The sequence below is a fragment of the Peromyscus maniculatus genome, chromosome 14 (genome assembly GCF_049852395.1).
Source record: "Peromyscus maniculatus bairdii isolate BWxNUB_F1_BW_parent chromosome 14, HU_Pman_BW_mat_3.1, whole genome shotgun sequence".
NCBI lineage: Eukaryota > Metazoa > Chordata > Mammalia > Rodentia > Cricetidae > Peromyscus > Peromyscus maniculatus.
This window is the reverse complement of record NC_134865.1, coordinates 15,533,344-15,548,542: the sequence shown is the minus strand read 5'-3', so window position 1 is coordinate 15,548,542 and position 15,199 is coordinate 15,533,344. Positions and strand designations below refer to the sequence as shown.

Below are 15,199 nucleotides of genomic sequence, written 5' to 3'. Positions count from 1 at the left end.
CCGCCGCCGCCGCCGCCGCCGCCGCACCGGGACTCGCAATGTGCTCGACGCCGCGCCGCGCCGAGCCGAGCCGGCGGCATCTCGGAGCTCGGGCGGCCGGCGGATCCTCCCGGGCGCCCGCCGCGCTTTGTTCCCGGTCGGTTCCCCGGGACACCCCGGGCTTTCGGCGAGCCCCTCACCTGCGAGCGAAGCGCTGGCCCCGCCGCCGCCGCCGCCGCACCTCCCCACGAGGAACGCCGCCCGCGAGGGCCCCCGGCCCGGCTCGCTCCGGACTCTCGCCCCGCCGCCGCCGCCGCCGCCGCTCGCCGCCCGCCGCCCGCCGCTCGCACTGCCACTGGCCCGGCTCCGCGCGGGGATCGGCGTCCCGCCGGCACTTCCCCGCCTCTCCGCGCTCCTGGGAAGTTTCTGAGCTACTTTCGGCTCTGAAGGAGGAAGAGCAGTGGGGAGGAGCTTTTCGCTTCTCGCTTCTACCTTTTTATTGGCTACTGGATGACTTTTACAGCCTGTCACTGATACAGGAAGAGACGGCGGAGAGCCTGGGAGAGCTACATTATTAATTAATGGAGCAACCCCTCGTGAAGAATCAGAAGCATCCTCCATGTTTGAGATTATCAGCCAGAGGATCTAGGGAGAGCGCCGGCGTCCCTGGAACACATGGCTGACAAAGTAAAGCCTTCGCCTTTGCCAGGGTGCCACCCGCGCTCGGCTGTTTTAAGGGGGACTCCGATTCCGATTTAGATTGCATTTTGAAAGAGGGGAAGAATTAAGAAACGAAATCGCTAAAACTCTTAAAAGTATTTTGCATGCATAAACATCCATCTTGAAGAAAATACCTTTCTTGACACCAGTCCGTCTTAATAGTTAAAACAATTCAAAGATTTAGATAGCTCAGGAAAAGACAGAAGTTTGAAAAGCCATCACACTTACGGGATCCCCCCACATATTTAAAACTAAACACACACTTTAAAAAGTAATATATACACCTCTCTAAGTAATTTAAGATCAATGTTTAGTTCAATTAGAATCTTAACGATGTTGAATTTACTACTGATAATGTTTCATTAAAACAATTTTCCCATATCAGTAATTTTCACTTATGCAAAAAATATTAATGTTTATGAGACTTGGGGCTTTTGAACTGAAAAGTGGATTCTAAATTAGAAACCATTCAAAATGTTCACCAGCTTTGTTTTAACAGTCTTTTTGCTGCCTCTCTATTTGCTTATTTGCAAATTAACATGTGGTAATGAGTCCAAAAATAATCCTGAAGAATAGTTATCCAATAAAATGTGACTTTTTTTCTTAATTACTATTAAATGATTTAAAGCACTGGGATCTTCTATAACTATTTGTACTCTAGGAAAAAATAATCTGTTTAAGTCTACTTACCAGGGTTTTTTTGTTTTGTTTTTCGAGACAGGGTTTCTCTGTGTATCCCTGGCTGTCCTGGATCTCACTCTGTAGACCAGGCTGGCCTCGAACTCACAGAGATCCGCCTGCCTCTGCCTCCTGAGTGCTGGGATCAAAGGCCTGTGCCACTGCTGGGTTCTTTACCAGTTTTAAACTTCTCTTAAACTACTTTTAGCTTATTATACAGCTAGCAAAACAAAAGTTGGTGAAAGACAGTATTCTTTGGGCACTTGAAAACCATTAATAAGGCAGGGTGATCCTTTAATCTCAGCACTCGGGAGGTAGAACCAGGCGGATCTCTCTGAGTTCAAGGCCAGCCTGGTCTACAGAGCGAGAGCCCGGACAGGCTCCCAAACTACACGGAGAAACCCTGTCTCAGGAGAAAAAAACAAACAAACAAGCAAAAAAACCCAACTTTGAAGAGCAAGTACTTATTTTATTTTTATTATAAATACAAATATTGACTACTTTTTTTTTTTTTTTTTTTTTTTTTTTGGTTTTTCGAGACAGGGTTTCTCTGTGTAGCTTTGTGCCTTTCCTGGAACTCACTCTGTAGCTTAGGCTGGCCTTGAACTCACAGAGCTCTGCCTGCCTCTACCTCCTGAGTACTGGAATTAAAGATATGGATCACCACCACCCAGCTCTGCTTTTAAACTACTGTTACAAATCTTCCTAACTTCAAAAATTCCTAAACTACAATAATGCATAGACCTGTCTTGCTGAGTATCAGAAATAATTTATTTTGAGAGTTATTGAGGATTTCAATTTCCCCAGTACACACACAGAAAAAGACAGACCGAGATGGGGGTATGAGGATGAATGATCAAGGAAGACAATGTGGGATAATAATCTTGAACAGCTAACCTAGGTCCTGTCTCCACATTCCATCAACATACCTGACAAATCCAAGTAAGCGTGTCCTTTATCTTAGCAAGGCTGTATGGGTGTGTATGGGTGTGAGCTCCCTAAGCTCTTCAGAGAAGGATGCCTCCTCATAAACATATAAAAGAAACACATTCGCTGGGCGGTGATGGCGCATGCCTTTAATCCCAGCTCTCGGGAGGCAGAGACAGGCGGATTTCTGTGAGTTGGAGGCCAGCCTGGGCTCCCAAGTGAGTTCCAGGAAAGGCGCAAAGCTACACAGAGAAACCCTGTCTCGAAAAAACCAAAAAAAAAATAAAAGAAATAAAATAAAAGAAACACATTCACCTTTGTAACTGATTTCCTCTTCATCTCTGGCATCTCTCAACGCTCCCCATCCTCACTTTAAAGCCTTTCCGACAAATTGATAGCATGTGACCCATAGAACATTCCTATGCTCCACATGGTTCTTTTCTTTACATCTGAAGCCCTTGGTCTGATGTGAGAACAGTGGTTCTCGACCTCTGCTGCCTGCCAGGATCACCTGGGAGGTGTTTGAGAAATACTGATACATGTTGTTATCCTGTTCCTTCTGATTAGAACTGGGAAGTGTGGGATGTTAGTAAAAGTAGACTTGTCTATGGCCATCCTCATTAACATAGTAATAGTTTTCATTTAGTGAATGGCTGCGCTGCAGGCTTTAAATGAATTATGCTATTTTCATGCTAGACTAAGTACAGTTTGTCTTTTTGATTTTACAGATGAAGCCATGAGGCACAGAGAGGTCGTGTAAGAAGGACAGCAGCATCTGAATCTGGAAGGATAAAGCCATGATTCGGTTCTTAATTCCCAAACCATGCTCCCTACTCCTATTGGATACTTAAGATTTGCTATTCAGCCCAGCGGTGGTGACTCACGCCTTTAATCCCAGCACTCAGGAGGCAGAGGCAGGTGGCTCTCTGTGAGTTCAAGGCCAGCCTGGTCTACAGAGCGAGGTCCAGGACAGCCAGGGATACAAAGAGAAACCCTGTCTTCAGAAACCAAAAACCAACCAACCAAAACAAAAACAAAAGCACGGAATTCACAATAAATGATTCAATAAAGTAAAAATTAAAAGTTCTGCATGATAACAGCTACCACAAAATTGAAACACTAAAGTCAAATTCGGAAAAAAAAAAATGTTTGTGAACAAAGAGCTAATTTCTCTAATAGAGGAAGAATTTTTATAATCACAATTGCCCAAGAGAACAAAGGTAGGTCCGACTGACTTCTTAAACACTCCCAATCTGTTCATAGTAAGAGAAATGCAGGTCCCGACTGCACCGAGAAAGCGGTTTTCATGTTCCCTGTGAGCAAAGCTCACCATCATGTTGATGAGTCTGGGGGGCAACTTCTACCGAGGGAAGATAGACAAAAACATCTACAGAAGATTACAAACACGCCAGAAATCCTGTGTGTAGGAAGATACCCCACAGGCATCTCAATATGAATGAATATTTCCTTGGGTAATGCTAGGAAGAGCATATTAAAACCAATGGAAATGTCAGCGGCTGCATGCATTGTGCTACAGCTGGACAATGGCTAGTATTCAGACGTTAGAAAAATGAGGAAGTCAAAGAACAAAAGGTACATAAAAATGTATGCGGAGTGGCTTAGTATCCTTACGTGTTTGCTTGATAGTAAAATACATCTAAGGGCTAGAGAGATGGCAATTGCTGCTCTTGTAGAGGACTCGGGTTCAAGTCTCAGTACCCATGTTGTACTGAGATAGCTCCAGGGGATCTGATGCCTTCTGGCCTTCATGGGCACTCGAGGGATATATACATACACACATTCAGGCAAAACACTCATACACACAAAATAAATCTGAAAAAATAAAAAAGTAAAACATCTGGAAGGATATTTAAGAAAGCATACTGGTTGCCTCTGGGAAGGCAAACGGTGACTAGCAAATAGAGATGAAAGGTAGCCTCTTCATTGTAGACACATGAGGACACGTAGAAAGATGGAGATGGAGAAAGATGAATATGTGGATAAGTGGAAGACAAGACAGTCTTTCACTATACAATAGGAAATAAAAATTAAATACACGCCTTTAATCCCAGCACTCAGGAGGCAGAGCCTGGCTGATCTTGATGCCAGCCTGGTCTACAAAGATAGATCCAGGACAGGCACCAAAACTACACAGAGAAACCCTGTCTCGAAAGAACCAAAAACCAAAAAACAAAAACAAAAACATTTGGAACAATAAAAAGTAAAATTTTCTGTGTTATGTGCATTGCACAGAGCCCTTGCATAGTACCTCTCTGTGCCAAGAGTTTGATAATCGTTTGTTGGTTGGGCCAGTGGTTAGATAGAGAGATGGACAAAACAGAACTTTAATTTCACTACAGTGGTACAGATAGAGTCCGAGGAACAACTGCCTTCATCTCAATGTGGAAATAGAATTAAGAGCCAAAACCCACCCAGACTGCTTGTGCTGATTCTAGTTTGTTACATTCAGCCAAATCGATCTATTGTTCTTTTAAAGAACCAGACATGCACAGAATAACTAGGTGGCTTTAAAATATGAATTACAGGCTCCCATCTATCAGCAGCAAAACTAGCTTTTTAAAGTGACACTAATATCTGACATGTCATTTGCTGACTAATTTGTTACTGGAGTAGAAAAATATTAGGATGTATCTGTTCCTCTTTTATTTTCCCCTTTGTGTTCAGGCTACTGGCAGGGACCATTTAAACTCTTACTATTTTTTTTTAATTTTTAAAAATTTTCAATAGAAAATATTCAGCACAGTGCCTGGAACATAGTAGGTACACACTGGAAGAATACTGTGGTCTGGCACGTTTCTGAAAGTAGAGTTAGAATAGTATTCCCTTTTTTTAAAAGATTTATTCATTCTTATTTTATGTGCATTGGTGTTTTGTTTGCATGTATGTATGTGTGAAGGTGTCAGATCCCCTGGAACTGGAGTTACAGACAGTTGTGAACTGCCATGTGGGTGCTGGGAATTGAACCCAGGTCCTCTGGAAGAGCAGCCACTGCTCTTAACCACTGAGCCATCTTGCCAGCCCCTCAAACAGTATTTCTTACCAATTGTCTTCTCTATTTTGACACCAAGATCTGGCCACCAAGCTTTACAGAGAGTGCACTCATGGTAATGCACATATCCAGAGACTCCATGGTAACAAAGGGGACACACAAATCAGTTGAATTCAGAACCTAGTCCTGAGTGTATTTTTGTACATTCTAACCTAAGAATTCCCTATGAAGTACGCCAATCCCACAAGCCCCTGTGAAATGCACTCCTTTAGGCTTTTCTCCCTTTTGTGTTGGTTACCAGTATCCTTCTAGAACCTGGAAGTTGGGACACTACCCTGCTTTCTTTTTTCTTTTCTTTTTTCTTTTTTTTTTTTTTTTTTTTTTTTTTTGGTTTTTCGAGGCAGGGTTTCTCTGTGTAACAGCCATAGCTGTCCTGGAACTTGTTTTGTAGACCAAACTGGCCTCAAACTCAGACATCCACCTGCCTCTGCCTCCCAAGTGCTGGGATTAAAGGCGTTCACCACTACACCTGTCTAAGGTTAAGGATCTTAAAATGGAAAGGTAACCTAATTACAAGAGTTCTTAAAAATAGACATCATGCCTGGCGGGGGTGGGGGGGAGGGGGGAGTAGGGGGGGGATTTCCAGGATTGTTACAGAGAAACCCTGTCTCAGGAAAAAAAAATTGACATTTCCCAAGTATGCTTAATCTTTTTTATCCACCCCCCCTCTCTCTCTCTCTTCCCTCTTCTCTCTCTCTCTCTCTCTCTCTCTCTCTCTCTCTCTCTCTCTCTCTCTCTCTCTCTCTCTCTCTCCTAGGGGGAACCCAAAGCTGCACATGCTAGGTCAGCACTCCATCCCTGACTCTGGTTAGGAAGAGTCGAGGATGTTTGCGCAAAAGTCGGAGGCATGAGGCATTGCTGGCTTTGGATGAAGAAACTGGGTCACAAGCCAAGGAATGTGGTTCTCTCCAGTTGAGGTTTCCACAACCAGGCTGCATCCCCAGCCCTTGTCTCTAGAAGCTGGAAGGGGCGAGGGTATCCCCTAGAAGGGTCCAAAGGTCACAGCCCTGCTACACCTTTGTTTTAACCTGCTGAGGCCCATTTGGACTCCTGACTTAACCAAGTTTATGGAAGTCTGTTAGAGCAGCAATACAATGTTAAAACAGCCAGTTTACAGCCTGAAAGGATTCTTAATATCCAGCTGATTCCCATTGCAATTTCTGTTTGCACACGGAGTCACAATGCGCTTTCACGTATTTGGTGTTTTTTTTTTATACGCCTTTGGCTGTCACCCATCTCACAAAATCAGGTGTGGGATCCGATCTTTCACTTGCACGGTCACGTCCATACTCGTTTTAGACTTGGAAGCTTTTCAGTTTATGGATATTCAGCCTGTACAATCATACGCATATGCAAATTGGCATGTATACAGTAATAGGGTGATTATAAACAGACAAAGACATTTTCCTGATTAGATTCCATCTTCTCAGCCCCCCTTGGGGACCTCGCTCCCATCAATCATCTTTCTCTAAATAGCAGCTTCTGCACCCCAGGGATCTATGCCCCAAGGCTCTAACTAGTGTGGGTCTATGTCACACAAGGGAGCAGAGGACTAGACGTGTGGCCTTTTTACCCTCCTCCTCCTCCCCTTCTCAGCCAATATCTTCAGAAGGAGATCTATGATCCTTCCCTGCTTCTCTTTGTTTGTGACTTCCTTACCTAGTCTCTGTATTTCCTATTTGCTCCTGAAACTGCTCTTGATCCTGACCCATAACCTGCAAATCCAATACACTCTGCCTAGGAAAGATGTCCTGCCTTGATCTCAGTGGTCCAGTCCTTCCCCTGAAAGGTTCTGAGTCTGCCTGTTATGAGCCTGGTGTTTGCTGTAGCTTCCCTTGCCTGCCATCACCAAATCCACACCGCCCCCACCCTGCCCTGTCCTGAGGGCAATAGTTGTTCCTATTCTTGTTTTCTCTGGGACCCTGGTACAGCTTCCTGAAGACTTAGGACATTATCGAGACGAGAGCCTGCGAGTCGGTGCTGGATCGGGCAGAGCCTTTAGGCAGGGGAACTAGCGGGGAAAAGTGGCAGCGGACAGGACGTATAGTCACAAAATGACCCCACTGCAGCCCCCCGTGTGTGCTCTCACCCCGAAGGCTTCGGGTACCTGCTGTCCCCTGAAACACGATAGCAATAGTCTGGACTCGGAGAGGGACTGTGTGGCCTTTATGCTGGCGGATTACCGTAAGTATTATTGTTTATCTGTTATTGTGCCTTATGTGTAAATTAAACTTTATCCTAGTACGTCTGTGGAGGGGATGGTTCGCTAAGGAAGGAAGAGGAAAAGGTAGAGAGGATGCCGAGGTTTCAGGCCTGGGAGTCTGGACTAGCTAAGGGCATGAGCAGAAATGGGGCGGTCAGGAAGAGAACAGGGAGGGAAGGAAAGGAAAGACTGCTCCCTCGGTGACTGCGCGGCTCCCGCCTACAACCCTAGCACGCCGAGGCGGGTGGGTCTTGTGAATTTCAAGGCCAGGCTAGGCTACCGAGTAAGACTTCCTCTAAAACACTTAGAAGATAGTAATAAGATCATTTGTTTTTAAAGACAGGAAGCACACCAGTGAGACGGCTCTGTGAGTCAAGGCACTCGAGTTCAACTCCTGGGGCTCACGTGGCGGAAGGATTTGTAAACCACGCAGTGCCTTGATCTCCACATGAGTACCGTGTCCATGTGTACCGTGTCCGTGTCCGTGTCCGTGTCCGTGTGTGTGTGTGTGTGTGTGTGTGTGTGTACACACTAGATCAATGTAATAAAATGAATTGATTTTTAATAATTAAAAATTAAATATGCTGCATTAAAGCAGAGATGCTTTATAGACTGTTGGAAAACTGGACTCTGATGTTACAAATAGAAATTAAAATCGAGACTATAGATTAGGAAATTGTTTCCAGAAATGGGAAATCAGAATGCCCCGAAGTTGATAGATTCACGTGATATCTGCCCACTAATCAAATCTGTTTCTGCTTTTCCCTTTCTCCAAGTAACCTCCGCCCCCATCAAGTGCCCATCAACTCATGGCGTTCAGCAGAGCGATGGGAAGCCTCAACTTCGTCATCACTTCTAGATATTACCAAAAAGCGACTGTCGAGTCAGGGGTCTTCCCTGAGCCTGTGCTTGTCTCTGAAAGCGCCCCACACTCACTCTGTTAATGCCCTACAACAGGCTTTCTAGACAAACTCTTGCCCTTTTCTAAAGGCTCTGACCAGAGTTCTTCCACTTTTAGCTCTAACCTTTGCTCTCAACAATCACCTGCTTCCTGCTTTATTTACAGAGCCTGGGCCTTGCTGTACGACCTCTGTTTTCGACGCAAATTCCCCGTTTCTCTCCTTCCCAAGAATTTTATAGTGCTTTCACAGTTAGCTTCAGCTGTCAACCTGACATGTCTGGGAAGAGGGGAGCTCAGTTGAGGGACCCCTCCATTGGACTGACCTATGGGCATGTCTGTAGATCATTTCCTTGATTGCAAATTGATGGAAGAGGGTCCATCCCACCGTGGGCAGTACCAACCCCGGCAGGTGGGCCTCGGCTGCGTAAGGAAAGCAACCGAGCAACTCAAGGGAAGCGAGCTGCTAAGTAGCTTTTGGCCATGGCATTTCTCACAGCAACAGCTGGCACACTGGCACATGTGTTAGACTGTGTTGTCTACCCCAGACCCTTCCTTATGCCTGGATGTCTTTTCCTCCGATACCTCTCCCCTTCTTACTGTTTTCCTTTGCTCTATGAACATATCTAAGCCTCCCTTCTCCTTACACACTTTTTGCCCTTCACTGGGTTTCCTTGAGAGGAATCTAATCTTGATCCTTTTTGGTGTCTTATTCCTGCGTGTACGCGGCCAGAGGACAGCTTGTAGGTGTCTCTTCTCTCCTTCCACTAGATGGGTCCTGGGAACTGGATTTAGGCTGTCAGGCTTGGCAGCAGGCATCTTTATTCCTTTCTTGTTACTAAGTATTCTGAACTTTGTAAGTTCCTGAAGTCTTGGTTTGAATTCTTGCTATGTTTTGTGTTAGTATCAGGCACATACACATTTAATTTATGTAAAGGGAGAAGGTGTGTGTGTGTGTGTGTGTGTGTGTGTGTGCTGTGAGTTTTTAATTAAGTAATTAATTTATGTATTTATTTTGGTGCTGATGGTTGAACCAAGGCTTCAAAAATGCCAAGCATTACCCCTGAACAATATTCCAAGTTCCTTTTATTTTGTTATATCTTATTTTGCACAGGATCATATTTAGTTGCCCAGATTGGCCTCCCAACCTGTGATCCTCCTGCCCCAGTCTCCAAAGGAGATGAGTTACAGGGGTGTACCACCATAACAGTTTGTTCTATATATTTATGTCAGTCTCCAAAATGATTATTTCTATAGGTCATAAGTCATTTGATAAATGTAAATAAAAACATTTACAAACGAACAAATAATAATATAATGCTGCCTTGCCGTCATCTGTTTGCAAGGAGTTAAAATTGTAAATGTGAATGCACTTGGAGTTGTCAGGTGGTGATTAAGGGGTTAAAATTGTAAATGTAAATGCACTTAGAGTTGTTATGTGGTGATTATCTCTTAGTTACAAGCCAGGAAATTTCTTACTATTTTTTAAGTTTTTTTGTTTGTTTGGTTTTTTTTTTTTTTTTTTTTTTTTTGTTTTGAGACAGAGTCTCCTGTGGCCTGGGCTGGCCTTGAACTCCTGATCCTCCTGTTTCTACTTCCCAGTGCTGGGATCCATAGGCTTGAGCCACCATGCCCAGATGAAAGTTAGGATGTTCCTGATGTCTGCAACAGTAATTATAGTCACTGAAGGCTGTAATCAAGGGCAATCCTTACAGCAACGGGCATAGACGTTAGTTTGAGAAATTGGCAGTCAGGGTGGAAATGTGGACTGTGTCCTGAAAACACTTCTTTCCTCATTACTTAAATTCAGTTTTCCTCCATAAATATATCTACTTTGTGTTCTAGAACTTTCTGGTAGAGAGGAGGTGTTGGCTTCTGCTCAGTACACACACTTACCTCTCTCCTTGTATTATAAAAGGTAACCCTTTACTCCCACCCCACAACAACTAACTGACTCCCTGTTGTTTTTTGTTTGTTTTGAGGTGGTCTCACTATAGATAGCCTTGGTTAGATTGGCACTCACTATGTAGACAAGGCTAGCCTTGAACTCACAGAGACCTCCCTAGGATGCCTCCCAAGTGCTGGGATCAAAGGTGTGAGCCATCAAGCCTAATCATTGAAGTTAGAGAACCTGCATAGAAAATGACTTGAAGAACTAATTAATCAAATATTTAAGACAAACTAAAAATTTCTAAGAAAAGTTTAAAAAAATGATTTTATAAAAACAAAATTTGGCTCAGCCTGCTCTACATAGTGATTTCCAGGCCACCTAGAGCTACACCGTAAGACCCCGTCACAAAACAGAAAAACGAAACCCACCACCACCGACAACAAACCCCACAAAATACGACCAAGCATAGCAGTGCATTTTCGCCACTTGGGGAAGCTGGGCAGGGGGATCATGAATTTGAGACTAACCTAGACTACAAAATAAGACTCTGCCTCAACCAAGGCCGGGCCCGTGAGGTGGCTCAGTAGGTAAAGGTGTTTGCTATGCAAGCCTGGTGACCTGATTCAATGCCTGGAACCCACATAAAGTTGGAAGAAGAGAACGGACTCCCTAAAGTTGTCCTTGGACCTGCACATTATACTGTGGCAGCCACACACAATAATGTTATTATTATTATTTTTTTTTGGTTTTTTTTTTTTGAGACAGGGTTTCTCTGTGTAGCTTTGTGCCTTTCCTGGATCTCGCTCTGTAGCCCAGGCTGGCCTCGAACTCACAGAGATCCGCCTGGCTCTGTCTCCCAAGTGCTGGGATTAAAGGCGTGCGCCACCACAATAATATTATTAATAGCACAATAATTTGTTTTTATTTTTTATTTTTATTTTATTTATTTATCTATTTATTTATTTATTTATTTATTTATTTTGAGACAGGATTTCTCTGTATAGCCCTGGCTATCCTGGAACTTGCTCTGTCCATCAGCCTGGGCTCAAACTCAGGGATCTGTGCTGCGGAATATTCCTTTACACTGTGTGAATATATGTCGCTGTGATTGGCTTAATAAAGAAGCTGACTGGCCAATAGCTGAACGGAATAAGGTTGAGAATGCCAGGAGGAAGAAGGGAGGAGTCTGGAGTCGCCAGCCAGATGCAGCGGGAGCAGGCAATGAATGTGCCATGCTAATAAAGGTACCACCATGTGGCAGAGCATAAATAAGGAATATGGGCTAACTTAAAATATAAACGCTAGTTAGTAATAAGATTGAGCTATTGGCCAAGCAGTTATAATTAATATAAGCCTCTGTGTTTATTTGAGAGCAGGTGTGGGACAGGAAAGCTCCCTACAGGATCCTACAGATCCACCTGCCTCTGCCTCCTGAGTGCTGGGATTAAAGGCATGTGTCACCACTGACTGTCATACAATAATTTCTTAATCAAAATAAAAAGGTTTTGGAATGAGATTCAGTACAGAGAACATGCCTAACATACTGACCCCAAGTTTAACCCCTGGCACTACAAAAAAAAAAAAAAAAAGTACAAAAGTTAAATGTAAAAATCACTCAGCACGTGGCCAACATTAACTTAAGATCAATGAAGTCATAATGACTCCAATGAAAGGTATTTGAACATCTTGTACTCTATTCTCATTTTGTAGAAAATAGGAGTAAAGTAAATTGGGCTGTGGAATGTGGTTCTATTGGTAGAATGTTTACCTCGCATACCCAAAGCCTTGGGGTTTGGGTCTCAGCACTGTATGCACCAGGCCTGTTGACACATCCCTATGATCTCAGCACTCGGGAGGCAGAGGCAGGCAGATCTCTGTAAATTTGAGGCCAGCCTGGTCTACAGACTTAGTTCCAGGACAGACAGACAGGGCTGATACAGAGAAACCCTGTCTTGAAAAACCAAACCAAACCAAACCAACAAACTTTTTGAGTTCAAATCCAGCTTCAGCTATATAGTGAATTTGAGGCCAGCCTGGACCTCCAAGAGACCATTTCAACAAATAATATAATAAATAAACAAATGGAAAGAAAAACTGTCCAAGGTCCCACAGCATGTATGAATAAAAGCCGAGTTTCAAATTAGATCATGGCAAAGTCTATTCACTCAATCACGGTTTCTGAAGGCTTTGGTACGGCACACACAATTGTAGGAACCTGGGGTCCGTCAAGAAATCACAAGATTTTCTTCCCCAGGAGAGCTACAGCCAGAAGAACCATCCTCTTTGGCTCCAAGGAAAAGGGGGTTACAACCGCGAAGAGCTGCCTTTTGGAGTTCTGGTAGCAGCAGGGTGCGCCATAGCCGGAAAGAACACTGTCTAGAAAAGTTGTAGGCTAACGGATTCCTCCCCGGAGGCCACCAGCGAGCGTTGTGGAGCTGAGGTATACATACCTCTGCAACAGAACACTTGCTTAGCATGTGGGAGGCTCTGGGTTCACTCCCTATCACTGTGGGGGGCAGGGGGGGGGGCGTAAAGAGTGTAGTGGAAGTGCTCGCTTGGGTAGCACATTTACTGAAACTGAAACAACAGAGAGAAGACCAGTGTGGCCCCTTGTGCAAGGGGGACACGAAAATTCAAGAAGCATCCCATTTTAAAAAAAAAAAAATTTAAAGGAGTGTAGTGGGAGCTGGAAGGCGGAGACTGCTAACCATCAGGTGGTCATATCTGAGAAATTCAAAAATAGAGAAGAGTTTCATTTCCCCTCTGCGCTCTGGGTAAGTTCCGTTTTATCAAATAAGAGGAGCCTCCTGTACTTCCCAGCGATCTCTGTAGTAGTTAGGGATGATTTACCATACTGGAGGAGCCACAGGCTACTGCAAAAACTCAGACACCTGGACTCTAGGGTTGGGTCTAGGTTTCCGTTAGCGTAGGGGACTAAAGTCCATCACCCATGGAGCAGAGACGGATTCCAGATTCATGTTTTGTTTTTTGAGACAGTGGCTGGACTAGAATTGGCTGTGTAAACGAGGCTGACTTCAAACTTTCAGCTATCCTCCTGCCTCAGCCTCCTACACCTGGATTTCATAAGTGTTTATATGTTAATTCAAATAAAACTTTATTGTAAAAAAAAACATGGTTAAAGTGAAATAAATTAAATGTATTCAAACAGGTGTGAAAAGCCCTCAATAAACTTTGGCATTACAATCAAGTGGGATATTAACTGAGTTGTGTGGTGTAACAGGAGAGGGCTTATTTGAAGAAGAAGAAGAAGAAGAAGAAGAAGAAGAAGAAGAAGAAGAAGAAGAAGAAGAAGAAGAAGAAGAAGAAGAAGAAGAGCAAAAAATAAAATTCATCACACTAACAGATCAAAAGTGAAAACCCGAGCCAGGCAGGTGGTGCAGGCATTTAATCCCAGCACTCTGGAGGCTTAGGCAGGTGGATCTCCGAGTTTGAGAAAAGCCTGGAATAAATCTACAACACAAGCTCCTGAGCCAGGTTACATAGAGAGAGCCATATCGGGGAAAGAAAAAAAAAGTGAAAATCGGAGCCAATCCATAGTAGTCTGTGCCTGTAACTCCAGTTTTTGGGGACTGAGACAAGAGGATCACAAAATTCAAGGCTAGCCTAGGCTACCTAGCCTATGTTGAAACCCTACCTCAAAAGAAGGGGGGGGGTAAAAGTCCAGGGTCATTTCCGGTTTGTAAGAAAAAAGGAAACGATAAAGACATAATAAAGCATAAAACTTCAGCTACATTTTACTCCATCTGGTCTCCACTATTGCTGCTATTATCCACGACTGCTCAAGATGTAGCTAGCAAGCAACTCAAAGATAAGAGGTATAGACACTACAAATAGACCAAGAAGTTGGGTAAGGTACAGTGACACACACCTGTAATCCACCTGCTTGGATGTCGAAGCAACAAGTCTCCAAGTTCAAGGCTAGCCTGAGCAAAATGGCCAAAGCCCAACCTCTGCCTCTGTTCACTCATGCACACAGGAAGGAGGAGGAGGAGGAGGAGGAGGAGGAGGAGGAGGAGGAGGAGGAGGAGGAGGAGGAGGAGGAGAAACTTTCCTGTGTGTGCATAAAATGTATGTGTGAGTTAGGACAGAGGTCACATGGGGAGATCAGAGGACAACCTCACTGGTCTTCACCTTCCACCTTTTTTGAGAGGTCTCTTGTTCACTGCTGCATAAGCCAGGCTAGCTGGCCTTCAAGCTTCTGACGATTCTCCGGTCTCCACCTCTCATCTCACTGTAGAAACAGTGGAATTACTGGTGAGTGCTACCCGCCTGCCTTTAGGTGGACACTGAGGACTCACAGCCTCACATTTGCATGGCAAACTCCTTACCCACTGAGCCACCTCCCCAGTCCCGGGAGGGGGCGTTTTTCATTAGGTGTACGTGGTCTAATCATCTGGCTGGAACACCAACAGTCAACTAAGAAATGTATTACAGTTATTAATGGAGGTTCAAAAAGGTTGCACTACATGTATAGGAGCAGTCACCACCATTTGGAAAGCCAAGAGGAAAAAACGAGGGCTTCAAAATGAGCCCAGACCCCGCGCGTCTCTTTCGTCTGCTGGGTACACCTGCCCTTGAACCCCGTGGGCATCTGCTGCCTGGACCCTTCCTTCTCATCTCCTCCTCTTTTCTGGGGATTTCCACCTAGTCTCTCCCCGAGATGATCAGGATGATGACGCAGAGCTGCGCGGCATTCCTCACCACACAGCTGCCCTGAGTGCTTTTCCTCCCCCGGGGGCACAGGCTGCATTTCCTGACTTCCCTGGCAGATACTTGTGGGTGATTGCAGCCCGGTGGACTGTGGGAGACGGT

General features: G+C 44.5%; 2 protein-coding genes and 1 non-coding gene across 5 annotated transcripts in view; 2 read left to right on the top strand and 1 right to left on the bottom strand.

Moving 5' to 3' along the window:
• The window catches only part of Baz1a (bromodomain adjacent to zinc finger domain 1A), a 119,245-nt gene that overhangs the window by 86,694 nt on the left and 17,352 nt on the right, over window positions 1–15,199 (bottom strand). The gene's annotated exons all lie outside the window — the stretch shown is intronic.
• Window positions 3–3,173, top strand: LOC143268417 (uncharacterized). The gene is made up of 2 exons (XM_076550659.1): window positions 3–666; window positions 3,033–3,173. The coding sequence occupies exon 1, from the start codon at window positions 39–41 to the stop codon at window positions 555–557; it is 519 nt and encodes a 172-aa protein (XP_076406774.1). The 5' UTR covers window positions 3–38; the 3' UTR covers window positions 558–666; window positions 3,033–3,173.
• LOC121822557 (U6 spliceosomal RNA) lies at window positions 12,914–13,021 on the top strand. Its single transcript, XR_006063743.1, has one exon. It is a non-coding gene; the product is annotated as a U6 spliceosomal RNA (small nuclear RNA).